This window comes from Notolepis coatsorum (genome assembly GCF_963971535.1).
Source record: "Notolepis coatsorum genome assembly, chromosome: 3".
Classification (NCBI taxonomy): domain Eukaryota; kingdom Metazoa; phylum Chordata; class Actinopteri; order Aulopiformes; family Paralepididae; genus Notolepis; species Notolepis coatsorum.
The window spans coordinates 11,547,812-11,561,602 of record NC_140167.1 but is presented as its reverse complement, the minus strand read 5'-3'; the positions used below and the strand labels follow the sequence as shown (position 1 = coordinate 11,561,602).

At 44.8% G+C, this 13,791-nt stretch overlaps 1 protein-coding gene across 1 annotated transcript in view; it reads right to left on the bottom strand.

Moving 5' to 3' along the window:
* Positions 1-1,196: 1,196 nt before the first annotated feature.
* map4k5 (mitogen-activated protein kinase kinase kinase kinase 5) overlaps positions 1,197-13,791 on the bottom strand; it is an 83,842-nt gene continuing 71,247 nt past the window's right edge. The window contains exons 28-33 of the mRNA XM_084309978.1: positions 13,382-13,559; positions 11,945-12,013; positions 10,467-10,559; positions 9,917-9,987; positions 8,311-8,366; positions 1,197-3,053 (exon numbers count right to left, since the gene is read on the bottom strand). Coding sequence (XP_084166104.1) covers positions 2,966-3,053; positions 8,311-8,366; positions 9,917-9,987; positions 10,467-10,559; positions 11,945-12,013; positions 13,382-13,559 — 555 coding nt within the window. The 3' untranslated portion in view covers positions 1,197-2,965. The remainder of the gene's footprint in view (positions 3,054-8,310; positions 8,367-9,916; positions 9,988-10,466; positions 10,560-11,944; positions 12,014-13,381; positions 13,560-13,791) is intronic.

The following is a 13,791-nucleotide window of genomic DNA, read 5'->3' as shown; positions in this document are numbered from 1 at the left end:
TGTATTGAGCCGTACTGTATTGTACCCATTCTGCAATCTGTTAATAAAGTTTTCATTCATTCATCATCCAGGGTTTTTATGCTTTATTTAGGCCAAACATCTATAGAATATTGCTGGAATTGCACTGCTGATTCCCATGAAAAAAGTTATTTTGCCAGCAAAAGACCCCCTTGCCTCCATGCTATAGAATTGTTTGTTGTTGTCGCAAGAATTAATTAATTGCACTGACCCCCATCGCTGAGAGACAAGTGGATATTTGTTTGAGATTTTGTTTTGACATCAACGTTTTCATTCATTCATTCACTATATATATACATATCCCTTACCTATTCTTACTAGTTAGCGTAACCAGTATGACTTACTACCAGTGCTTTTATACCTGTATCACTGTACATAGGTCTGATTAGCGCCATTACTCAGTAGTACCAATTTATATATTTTATACCCAGTTTAATCACTGGTACATTGTATATTATTGTTGCACTTTACTGTTACATTTCCACTCTGGTAGGATGGCAAACTTATTTTCCTTGTACTGTACTTGTGCTGTATGATGACAATACATTTTAATCTAATCTAATCTAATCTAATCTAATCTAGTGGAGGCTACACCACCTCAATTTATTTTGCTTACCCTTTTATCTGTGAATAAAATGACTTGCCCACTTTATTAACCTGTGTGGTTGGCAGCACCCATATATTATGATAAATACTATCAGATTAATTCAAATTATTTTCAAAAATGTGAAAATAGTTTCTAAATATGAAATAAATATTCTATATATTATTGATTGGTTACTGTGATTGACGCCATCGTTTCATAGACATCATTGAGTTCATAGTTTACTCTTTAAAGCTGCAATATGTAGTTTTGAGAGAGATAATTGTTTACATTTGCAGAGCCTGCTACTATAATGTAATTCTTGAATTAAGAGTCCATCTCATTTGATCATAAATTCAAAGGAAAATCATTTTGAAGCACTGCGAATCAAACAGAAGCCTAGCAGATGCTTCTTTGAATAGTACATCTATATTTGTGAACAAGACGTCTGGCCCTGTAATTGTAAACAACAGTAAAATGGTAACTCTTTAGTGTCCCAGGGGCAGGGACCCAGTTTCTCCATGAGCATAGTTTATTGTAATGTATATTTTCATATACCATAGAATTTCTTATTCTAGATAAACATATCCCCCAAAACCACATACTGCACCTTTAAGTAGGCTATTAACAATTGCCATCTCTGTACGTGCACTAAAAGACAAAATGTGCACTTGTACTCATATGTCACTGTTGAATATCAAAAATATCACAGACGATACATTATTTCAGAACGAGTTTCTTGCATTTTTTTCCCGACTCCCATTAAACGGGAAACAACACAAGCAGAGCCTCAGAGGTCAACATTGATGACATCATTCAACACGGGACATCAGATAGGAAGCAGAAACTGACAACATCTCGCTCTGAGACCAATTAGTGGTGTTGGATGACGTCAGTGGAATGGCAGACTAAACAGGGACATAATGGAAGCTAATACTCCCTCTCCTCTGCTCGTCACTCTCCCCCCTCTCCCCAGAGCCTCATCAGCTCACTCCCACCTCAACATGCTTTCTACATATCTGTAGATACTATATGTATATCTGTACATATCCCTTACCTACTCTTACTAGTTACACTGCTGGTCAGTATGACTTACTACTACCATAGTGTCTTTATACCTGTATCACTGTACATAATACTACTACAACTCTATACATACATCCGATTAGCACTATAGTCAGTAGTACTAATTTATATATTTTATACCCAGTTTAAATCACCTGTACATTGTATATTACTACTGCACTTTACTGTTACATTTGCACTCTGATTGGATGCCAAACTTTCTTTTGTTGTACTGTAGTTATGCTGTATGACAAAACATTTGAATCTAATTTAATGTAATATAATGTAATATAAAAAGCCTCCAGTCACACCGCCCCTTGTATTGTTAACAATAGCCTTTTTTTTTATTACAAAAACAGCATACATTAAAACGTTTGCGAAGGGAATGCGAAGATGTTATGAAAACCAAAGCATCGTCCCTCATTTTGTCATTAAATAAAAAAAATAAAAATAAAGAGAAATGTACAAAAGTGCTTACATGGTGCAAAATAATGAATAAAAGGTAGAAGATCCATAAAAGGAGAAGGGGTAAGAAAAAAAAACAAAAAAAACATTTTAACATTATGTTCCAACGTCTAAAAATGCAGCGAGATCTGGAGCGAGGCGACTATGTTACATAGCAGTAAAGTAACCCCAAGCTGCTGAGCAAACACAGCTGCTCGGCAACCTTCCCGCCAGGTGAGTGAGTTAATCCCACGGCTCGCGCCGGTAGCAGGAACCGCTGGGCTGGTAACGTGGCCGGTGAGGTCCACATTTAACCCTATTTGCTTAAGAGAGATTAATAAATAACCTTTTAAATAACCCAAAACATGGGTTTCTGTTTAAACCATCCTATTAGTTTTTTGACTATAGAAGCTGTAAAGAAGGTCCCAGTGGAGCCTGAGTGAGGACGTTATGAAGCGGCTCCTTTCTAAAAAAGACTCGGCTCTCCCGAGATCACATCTCCCCGTTGCTTTTTTCCCCGCTACAAACACTACAAGGACATTCTGTCTGAAGTTAATGGCACTTGATGATCAGCAACACCTCTAGATACCTGCTCTCGAATACAGTCCACAGTCTGAAGGAAAGGGGGAGGATGCCGGGGTTGTTCCATTGTTCATTTGAGCTTTTTTATTCGTTTGTTTTCGTCCCACATTCTGCTCAAAGACGAGTTCCTCGGCATCGGTTCGCGATCGGGGCAGTGGGTGGAGGAGGTTCTGGGTGGAGGTTCTCGGCTGGTGATTCTTTTGGGGAATCTCCCAAAAGAAAACGAGGCAGCCCATCCGCGTCCTCCGGGAAAGTCTTTGGGATATATAGGAACTAGTAACTGTTCTCGTGACCGGCCAGGATGTAGAGGTTGCTCAGGGCCGTGGGGTTCTCGGTCGGACGGCTCTCCAGGACCACCACCCTGTCGAGAGGAACACAGGAGCACAACAGGATTCAGCGTGTTGAGGATCCTCAGTCGGGACAGATCAAATGAAAAAAGAAAGTGAAATTGAGCTGTACGAGCTACGTTCACAGGGGACAGTGTTGGTGAACACTGGAGTAAAACACTTGTGCATTTAACATCGCACGCAATTTCACTTTCTTACCGTCTTTTACTATTATGTACATTACTACTATGCTACTATACTTATACTACGACATATTTAAGTGTTTAAGCTCATTTCTTAATGTTTCTTTTTCCCCACATGTATTATTTCTTGTATTTTCCATTGATGTATTAAAAAATACTGTGAAGCACTTTGTACTATTTCACTTTACTATGGTGCTAATATATGTCTACATACTACTATGCACTCAGATGGTAACACTCAAGTTCGACACTGTTTGACGAACAACGCCACTGACCCTTAGCTGCCAGTACCCTTCCTGCTGACTTGTAAGTCGCTTTGGATAAAAGCGTCAGCTAAATGACTGAATGTAAATGCATAGGGACATATTGGCCAATGTTCACATGGTGGCCATTTTGCTTTTATGTCACGCTCAGGTTGGGTTCCTTTCCATGCAACCGGAGTGTGACATAAGAGCAAAATGGCAGCCGTGTGACTATGGTCAATTGGTAGACGGGACATGAGACCTTAACCTGGATATTAGCTAGTATCCCTAATATTAATTTGCATATTATAAACACATTCAGTGTCATCTTCAAAAGGTATGGTGTCCTTTACATGCTATTAATCTTACATTTAGTCATTTAGCTGACGCTGTTATCCAAAACAACTTAAAAGTTCTGTACAACAAGTCAGCAGGAAAGGTACGTCTCTGGCAGCTAAGGGTCAGTAAGACTTGAGTGCTACAATCTTGTAGCATAGAGCATACTAATAGCATAGTAGGTCAAACTTAATCTGAAGTCAAACACCAGTGCTCAGCATCCACAGAGAGAGAGAGAGTTCAGCATCCAGAGATAGGGAGAGAGAGGGACAGCTCAGCATCCAGAGATAGGGAGAGAGAGACAGCTCAGTATCCAGAGAGAGAGAGAGACAGAGAGAGATAGAGAGACAGAGAGAGATACAGAGATAGATAGATGGAGAAAGAGAAGGAGAGAAAGAGAGAGATGGATAGATGGTTCCCTCCGGTCCTCCTCCACTGCCTCCCTCACTGTCCCGACATCCAAACTAAAATTTTTTGGAGATCGGGCCTTCTCCCGCACTGCACCCCGACTCTGGAACTCCCTCCCTCAGTCCATCAGAGACTCCCCTACACTCTCCACCTTCAAAGCTCGCCTCAAAACCCACCTGTTCTCCCTTGCCTTTAACCCCCCCCCACCCATAAACCCCCCCCCCCCTCCAACCTGACTGATGTCTGTCTCCTGTCTTTGTGTGCTATCATGCTGTCTTCCCTGTTCCCCCCATGGTCTCATGTTCCTTTTGTTTTTGTTTCTTTGCTGTTTTTGTTTCTTTGCTGTTTTTGTTTCTTTGTTTTTACTTTGCGCCCGACTATTGTCAGCGACTTCGGGTTATTGAGAAGCGCTATATAAATTAAATGAATTATTATTATTATTATTATAGAGACAGAGATAGAGGGCTCCACACTAAACGGCGTATTAACGGACAGCTGGGACGGACGAAGAGTAGATGATGATGATGGGCGAGACGGGGGATAGGGTCTCGGGGTGGCTGACAGATGAGCAGCAGTGAGCAGTGAGAGTGCGGTCCGCGCTGTCTGTTCCATCAGATGAAATTACAGAGGTGCGGAGAGATACTCCAAGCAGCCTGGCAGTGCCCAGGCAGCGGTGAATAAAACATGGCCCGCTGCAGAGAGCGGGAGAGAGGCGATGTTCCCAGTGTGGTGCTAATCTCCTTCTGGGGGGGGGGGAATCTGGTCCTAGTCTTGAAACTAACGCAGATACAGTATATCTGTCAATATTATTCATTTATCACGTTAGTTGTTCAACCAGAAAGTAGGATCGGAAGAGATTTCGATGGAGCGAGACTTCCCCCACACCGGTACCACCAGGCCAGGGCCAGACCCCCGGGAAAAGGGTCTCCAGCTGGGATGCACTGCTGAGGTCGCTCCTGCTCCACGGGGCGTGTTCTGTGTTGCTGCGACCCGGCGGTCTCTGTGGTTCAAACCAGCAGCATCTTCCTGCCTGGCTGCGCGGTGATCTGTGCTGCTCTGCCGTCTCAGCCGTTACAGGGCGTTTGAGACTAACGTTAATCACGTTTTGGAGCGATCTTCATCTCACACTAGAAATCAATACTCCACTATCCTATGGACAATGTAAAAACATGATCACAAACTTCCTTACCTCAGTATGTAACTGTTTTTAATTCAAAACATGATCACAAGTCTCCCTACCTCAGTATGTAACTGTTTTTAATTGAATCTGTTTTTTCTCTTTCCACCTGTGTTTTGTCCTATTTATGCGAATGTGTTTTGTCCTATTTATGGGAATGTATTTTCCCTTTCATACGTGTTTATATTTTTTTTTATCTACTTTTTCTCCCCATTTTCTATTTTTCTCCCTTCCCCAATTTCGTATCGTCCAATTCTACCCTCCCCTGTCTCGAACGCTGTTGGGCCATGCCTCCCACTGGTCGGCTGCAATGTGGACGAAGCCTTGCATCACGTGTCCCCTCCGGTACTCGAGGAGGCAGCCGTCGCATCTTTTCACCTGCACAGCGCGATCTCTCAGCGGCGAGGAGTAACGTGTGGGAGGCTCACGCTGCCCCCTTCACTTCCTGATTGTACTGCGCAGGCGCACCAACCGACCTGTAGGAGTCGCTGTCCACAACGTCCGATCCCCACCCACCAGCTTCCCACCCCCTAATACTGCCAATTGTATTAGTATGAATGACCAGCCAAGCTGGTAGCAACGCCGAGAGCTGGGCTCGAACTCAGCATCTCCTGCGTTGGTGGCGAGCGCCTTGCCCACTGCGCCACCTAGCCGCCCCCTTTCATACGTGTTTTGAACCGTTTCGTCTCGATGACATTGCAAAACGGGGGTAAAACGTTAATTCCGAGAATCAATAAAGGTTTCAATCAATTTCGACGTTTCAAAAGATACACCACTATGTGATAATTGTGTCCGCCGGGTCGTCGGTTCAAACAGCCCCGTCCTCGTCTCTGAATACAGATCAGCGCGTGGAGCTGACCTCTGCCAGTGGGTCTTGGACTTGGACTTCCTGACTGGCAGACCCCAGGTGGTGAGAGCAGGCAACTGCACCTCCTCATCCATCACCCTCAACATAGGGGCCCCCCAGGGCTGTGTTCTGAGTCCCCTCCTCTACTCCCTGTACACACACGACTGTGTGGCTCAGCGGAGTAGCAATACAATCGTCAAATTTGCTGACGACACAGTGGTGGTGGGCCTGATCTCTGCCAACGACGAGAGGGCCTACCTGGAAGAGGTCAAGGTCCTGGCGGGATGGTGCCAGGAAAACAGCCTCTCCCTGAACGTCAGCAAAACAAAGGAGATGATTGTGGACTTCAGGAGGTCGGGGGTCAAGGACTACAGCCCCCTCAGCATCGACGGGGCACCGGTTGAGAGAGTCAACAGCTTCAAGTACCTCGGAGCCCACATATCCGAGGACTTGAAATGGACCATACACATTAACAGTGTGGTGAAGAAGGCACGACAACGCCTCTACTTCCTCAGGCGCCTAAGGAAGTTCCAAGTCAGCCAGAAGATCCTTAAGAACTTCTACTCATGTACAATAGAGAGCATCTTGACCGGCAACATCACCTCCTGGTTTGGGAATAGCACTGCAAAAGACCAAAGCAGACTACAAAGAGTGACACGTTCAGCCGAACGCACAATTGGAGGGGGGCTCCCCACCCTCCAGAACATTTACTACAAGCGTTGCAAGGGGAAGGCTAAGAGAATTATTAAGGACTCGAGCCACCCGAACAACTGCCTCTTTGAACTGCTGCCGTCAGGCAAGCGATACAGGAGTCTCAAGGCGAGCACAGAAAGACTCAGAAGTAGCTTCTATCCCCAGGCCATCAGGCTGCTAAACGAACAATGAATGAACACTACACAACAACAACCACCAAACACACATAGCACACACATCCACACGCACACACTCACTTTAAACAAACACACTGTAGCACCCACTCCACACACTTTATAGCACACACCCACTTTAAACAAACACACTGTAGCACACTTTATATTTATGGATGAAGGATTGCACTACAACTCGTACACCTTACTGTAAATTGTACCTAAAATTGTACCTCATCCCATTTCTGCTTTGCACTAGATAGTACTGTACATTAGTACACTGCATAGTTGTGTATTGTATATTATATGGTAACTCAGAACATTGTACATATGTCTATACCGAACAACTGTGACCTCATTTTCTTCTTCTAAATTCATGCTATATTATGTTATTATGTTATTTGATACTATCTTGTCTAGCACAGTCTCTGGAGCGTAACAGTAAGAAGCATTTTGTATGAAAGTATTCTGTACTTCTGTATGACAACTATTAAAGAACTTGAACTTGAACTTGAGCCTGATTAAAGGCACGGAGGGACCATTGATCCCCCCGGTCGTCTGATCCGGCCGAGCCGACCCCGCCCTCTTCCTGCCATGGCAACCCAGAGGCAGCGTGGCACCGGGAGGAGGGGGGGGGGAGGACGCCGGGACAAACAACGGCAGGTACCTGTGGGTGCAGGTCAGGGCCCAGGAGGGGAGTGGGCTGTTTGCCGGTTACCAGGCGATGGCAACACAAAGGAGACCTGGGGGAGGGGACACTTGCTCCCTGGTTGTTATCGTCAGTGCGATTTTATGGAGGTCATGAAGCGAGCCATAAATCAAGCAAACAACACCAGTAGCACTCATTTAGACACAGATGAGTGGGGGAGGAGGGAGGAGGGAGGGGCAGAGGAGAAGTTATAGTGGAAATAACTCTCCTCTCTCTTGGTCGCTCATTCATATCTTACTTGTGTTTTTAAGTCTCGTTTCCGATGGTGATATTGTTGTGTCTCTAAGTCTGTTTCTGATGGTGGTTGTTGTGTTTTTAAGTCTGTTTCTGGTGGTGGTTGTGCTTTTAAGTCTGTTTCTGGTGGTGGTTGTGTTTTTAAAGTCTGTTTCCGATGGTGGTGTTTTTAAGTCTTAATTAAAGGATTAATCAAGTTGTATTGTATTGTATTATTACATGGTATTGTAAACAGGACAGTGTGTGAAAGACAAGAGACTGGATACCAACCTGTCGGAGCCCAGTAGGCGGAAGACCCTGCTTGGATCTGAGATCTCCTGAGTCACCTGTGGATGAAGAGAAGGAAAGAAGCTTGAGGTTGTTGTAGATATTACAGAGATGGTCACCGGTCATCTATGATGAAGCCGGGGCTTGAATTTAAGGGCGTCTCAATGTCTCAGGGACAATCAAAAAGCTAAAGAAATTTAGGGATGGTCCTGTGATGGTAGAGATATGTACAGATGGTCCTGTGATGTTAGATGAAAAAAGGCTGAATTAATAGTTATGCAACCAAATTCCTTTGGATTTGGGACAGTTCTTCAGATTGGGATGCATAAAACTATAGTTTGGGGCAGTTTGGAAACGGTTGTGAAATATCTGATTTGTCACAAACTGGGAGTGTTTCATTCCATCAAAAAAAAGCCCCTTGCATCAGTGTTTGAGATATTTCAAGCAGAAACCCTTAGCATTCGTTAGTAAATGCTAGTGGAAGTCAATGGGGATATGAAACGTGGGCCTTTTCCAGAGACATGCTTCATGCTCCCATCGACTTCCAGCAACGTGCTTAACGTGATGCTTACGAACGTTCAAATGTTGCGTTATTCTCTTCTCCGGAATCTCCAAAAAATTTAAACACTGGAGAAAGTGCCTTTTTTGCGGTGAGTGTTTACCGTCTCCAGGAGCCTCTGTTGCCGTGTGTCCACCTGGAGCTCACCTGTCCTAGTAGCACGACGTGACGGGACAATAGGGCTGACAGTTCCAGAGAGCAGAGGACAACAGGCCCCTTCAGGACGCCCGGTCAAGTGTTACAAAGTCACCAAACCCCCAGCGGCCCTTGTGCGATGATCAACGAGAGATGCGTACGACACCTGGCAGGTGTAAGTCCTTAGCCCGAGAGAGACCTGATCTATTTGTCTCTAGCAGAACAAGGCTTTCAGGTGGTCGGAGAAGCGCCCGGCTGAAGCAAGCGTGTGTCAATAGCCCCCCCCCCCCCCCCCTCCCTCACCCTTGAATGCCTTTGCTTTTCAAAAGAGTCATAACGGGAGACTAGGGTTGAATTATTTAGCGCCGCTCGCTGTCGCATTTATGATTGAACATTAATCTTGCATGGCTTCTGACATTTCAAAATCCTAACGCGCGCTCCTCTACGGCGCCCGGGGGGGGGGGAACGACCCGGGACCCCGGCCAACATCCTTGTGTTTCAGGAGGCACACAGAGAGACCCCTGTATGACGGGACGGAGCGCGTGCTTTGAAAAGGGTATCCCTGTCGCCGTATCCACTTTCATAAAAACCCAACGCTTCACCTCCCCGCGATCTCTTGAACTTTCCTCGCGCCGTCGAGCACGGCCGGCCCGGGGCGATCGGGTTAACGACGAAAACCCTCCATGAAAGGGCGGACAAATTCATTACCTCGGTCCGACACAAAAGGCACTTTGTGTGGCCGCGCCTGAGGGTATAATCTCCCGGGCTCATCTACAATCATGTAGCCATGCATGTAAACAGGCAGCAGATGGTGTTTGCTCATGTGTTCGACAAACAAGGCCTGCGTTTTGGGGAGGTGCTAGAAAGTGCGCCCGGTGGTGGCGTTTCCAGCCGGGCGGGTCATAGGATACTAACCTCGTTGGACTTGAAGCTCTTGCCCTGCATGCCGTGTTTCCAGAAGGCCAGAACGCTGTCCTGAAGGCACACTGTAACGTGAGGAACAATGTCAATGGAGTCAGACGTCATCCAAAGCGGTGCGTGCGTCGTATACAGTAGCCATTGGAATACGGCCATAAAAAGGGTGCCGTGAGTATTACGGGTGAACAAAACGCTGATTGCGATCGTCTCAGCGGATGATGCAATCGTGATACACTTGCAATATCATACTTTAAAGTGTAGTCGTGAGTTTAGGGGCTACATTTCCCTCTCATGTCACTCAAACTCTGTCAGTGGTACAGTACACTGTGTTGAAAACTCTCTGTGTAGCTGCTTTAATCTCACAAAAAAATAAATGCCCATATTGGCAAATATAGATATTGTGTTCTTTCATGAAGCAATAGCAATGTGAATTCAATATATTATAGTTCAGTATGTATCAAGTATGTATTCCCACTACATCACGGTCACAGTTGTCACACAGAGTGTCAAACAGCACTACCTTTGCTAAAGAGGTGGAAAAGCTTACCAACAGATCCAATGCAGAAATCAAAACTGAGTTCAGAGGCCAGCTTCTTGTTGGATTTCAACTTGCCCTGGAGGTTGACTATCTTTAGGTTTTCTGCAGGAAAACAGGGAGACACACGTTTATAGAACACTGATGTAGATGGAAAAGAAAACATTTGCAAGTATGTGGCTGGAGAAAACGGATGAATTTTGTTTGTATAATTCACTTTTTTATCATTTCTGCAGTTGCACCACTGGATAAAGTCCAGTGACTGCCACAAGCATGCTATTAACCCTTTCACTGCCGCACTACCAAAACGGTTAACCCTTTCACTGTGACAATACACAGAAGGTTAACCCTCTCACTGCCACACAACAGCAGGTTAACACTTTCACTGCCACGCGACAGAAGATTAACCCTTTACTATCACACAACCGACGGTCGCAGGGAAAGGGTTAAGGTATAAGCATCTACTCATCAAACCCATATGTATATAATCCAGGTGTCCTTTATGTTATAGGCTGAAACCTGTAACTCAACCAGGTTTAAACCACAAGTCCTGTGTTTGCCAGAATGAAAAGCATCAGCACTACAGATCTGAGTCAAGCACTAAAGCGTGCGCTTGGTTTGGAAGAGGGGTTACTGGTTCCCAGCTGTATATGTGCTGCTGCGCTTCACAGCCAGGGGAAGTGAACATAGACCGAAATTAACTTTAGATCTCTCAAGGCGCCGGTGAGAAAGTGGCCTGGATTTTATGTCTAGGTAATATAAAATGTAAGTAAGTAAAGTAAAAAGTCACATGACGTGGCCCGGGAGATCTAAAGTAAATTTCAGTCTATGTTAACTTGCCCGGCTGTGAGCAAAGCGTAGTGGTACATACACAGCTGTGATATGAAGCGAGCAAAGCGTAGTGGTACATATACAGCTGTGATATGAAGCGAGAAAAGCGTAGTGGTACATAATACAGCTGTGATATGAAGCGAGCAAAGCGTAGTGGTACATAATACAGCTGTGATATGAAGCTAGCAAAGTGTAGAGGTACATATACAGCTGTGATATGAAGCGAGCAAAGAGTAGAGGTACATATACAGCTGTGATATGAAGCGAGCAAAGAGTAGAGGTACATATACAGCTGTGATATGAAGCGAGCAAAGCGTAGTGGTACATATATTCCTGATGAATTGAAAATGGGGGACCCTGATCTAAACAAGACGAAAGCCTTTCTCTGGTCTGCATCCCCTTAACAATTGTGTGTATTGAGCTGTACTGTATTGTACCCATTCTGCAATCTGTTAATAAAGTTTTCAATCAATCAATCAATCAATACAGCCGGGAGCCAGCAAAGATGTGGGACGGTATTTCCGATGAGCACATTTAAACCGATTTATCCAACTCTGTTACACTAACTAACACTAGTAACAGCTGTACTGAGGATGGCTACCAGAGAAACACGAGTGTTGAAGGAAGCTGCTATCGGTCATCTCGGAGGTCATACTTACGGTCCAAACACACCAGCACTGTGTCTCTCTCCAGCTGGGTCACGTGGATCGCATCGACCTGCCGATTACCTGTGGAAAGGGCATCGCCAAAACGGTCACGTATCCCTGCTTGACTCCCACAATGACCCCCCCTGTTGTAGTAGTACAGTCGGTGATCCAGATATTGGATCCTGCCGCCAAGTCATGTAAATTTCATGTCAAACAGGCCTCATTTATCCAACAAGATACAAAGACTACGAAAGCAATTAATACAAGGAATGTGGCATTTGATACAAGGAATGTGGCATTTAAGTTCTTGTAAATGTAAGCAAGTTTCAAACATTTAAATGGCTGACAAAATGGGCAAAGAGACATGTGTACCACCGCTTATAATATAAGCCTATGAAGTTTAGATTGTGATCGTGGACGCTCGCTTATAATGAAAACCTCATTTTGCATTGCAGTCTCAACTAGAAGAATGCACTCAGTAGACCGCAGACCTCCACCAAGGCCCAACAATCTCCCCACTTTGCCATTACTTTCACATGCAACACTTTGCTGGGTAGATGACGGAAACAAGAGTTGCCGATACTGCGAGTCTCAACAGACCCAATCTTAAATCCATATGGTGTTGCTAAAGGAAAGCACCGTGTTCGTCTAGGGGTCATGAATGTCCACAGCAAATGTAATGACTGTGAGGAGATGCGCTCATTTGAATATTGAACCTTTGGCCTGATGGAGGCGCTAGAGGGAAGGTCATGGGATCACCTAATTCAATTGATTTCTTCAATTTCTATGGCAATTTGGCCATTACCTTTTGAGATATCGTGTTACGAGTTTGACGCGATGGTGGCGGTGCTAGAGGAAGTCACGAGGTCACCAAAAACAAGTGTTTGCTTCTAGGAGTCATGAATGTTCACATCAAATGTCATGACATTTGGAAATACAACAAATGGTTTGAGATATGTGCAAATTTGAAAATCTTGGTTTGACTTGAGCAAAGGTCCTCTTGGGGTCATGATAGGGACATTACTTTTCAAGACAAGCGTACAAGGCTCTGCCTCAGTGGAGGTAATAAGGATCCGCGCAGGACTCCACTATCTAGTGTCTCCGAGCAGGTGTCGTATTAAATATGTAATAGCGTGAAATGTGGATCAGCGAGTGAAATATGGATCGTCGCCAAGGTACAACCCTGCCATCACCTTTGTAAAAGATAGGATATCATTACAGTCTACCCTATCTGTGTTGTCAGTGTATTAGTCTCTGTTTCAACAGCTTATTTATCTAGATCAACAGCAGGGTTATGTTTCAGTTCGGTTTCATGTGATTTCTCTGTATTCTGGTGGTAAAAACCTTTTAAAAATTCAGGTTATAAAACATTTGAATAATAAAAATATATATTTCTATCCAGCAGCGATCCACATTTAACACAACAACAGGTGGTAGTGGGGGACCTACTCGTTCCCATCTCCGTGAACCAGGAGGAGCAGGAGTTGAGGTTGATGGTCTCGAAGCGGACCACCTGGCCGGGCTCCGTGCCCTGGCTGATGGCCACGCACACCATGGGGTACTCCTGCTCCGGGACCACCAGCATCTCAAACACCTTCAGCGGGCTGGGCAGGGGGAAGTCAAAGTGCTGTGGTGGAGGAGGAGGAGGAGGAGGAGGAGGAGGGATAGACGTGTTGGTGGGTTGAGCTTGCAGTTATACTTGTGCTGTATAATGACAATACATTTGAATCAAATCTAATTCCAATCAATTCAAAATGTAACACAGAAGCTGCTGTTTACTTGCTGACGGAACATTATATATCTATCCATCTATCTCCAGGGTATGTAAGGTGCTCTAAAAAACGATGGACAGCTTTATT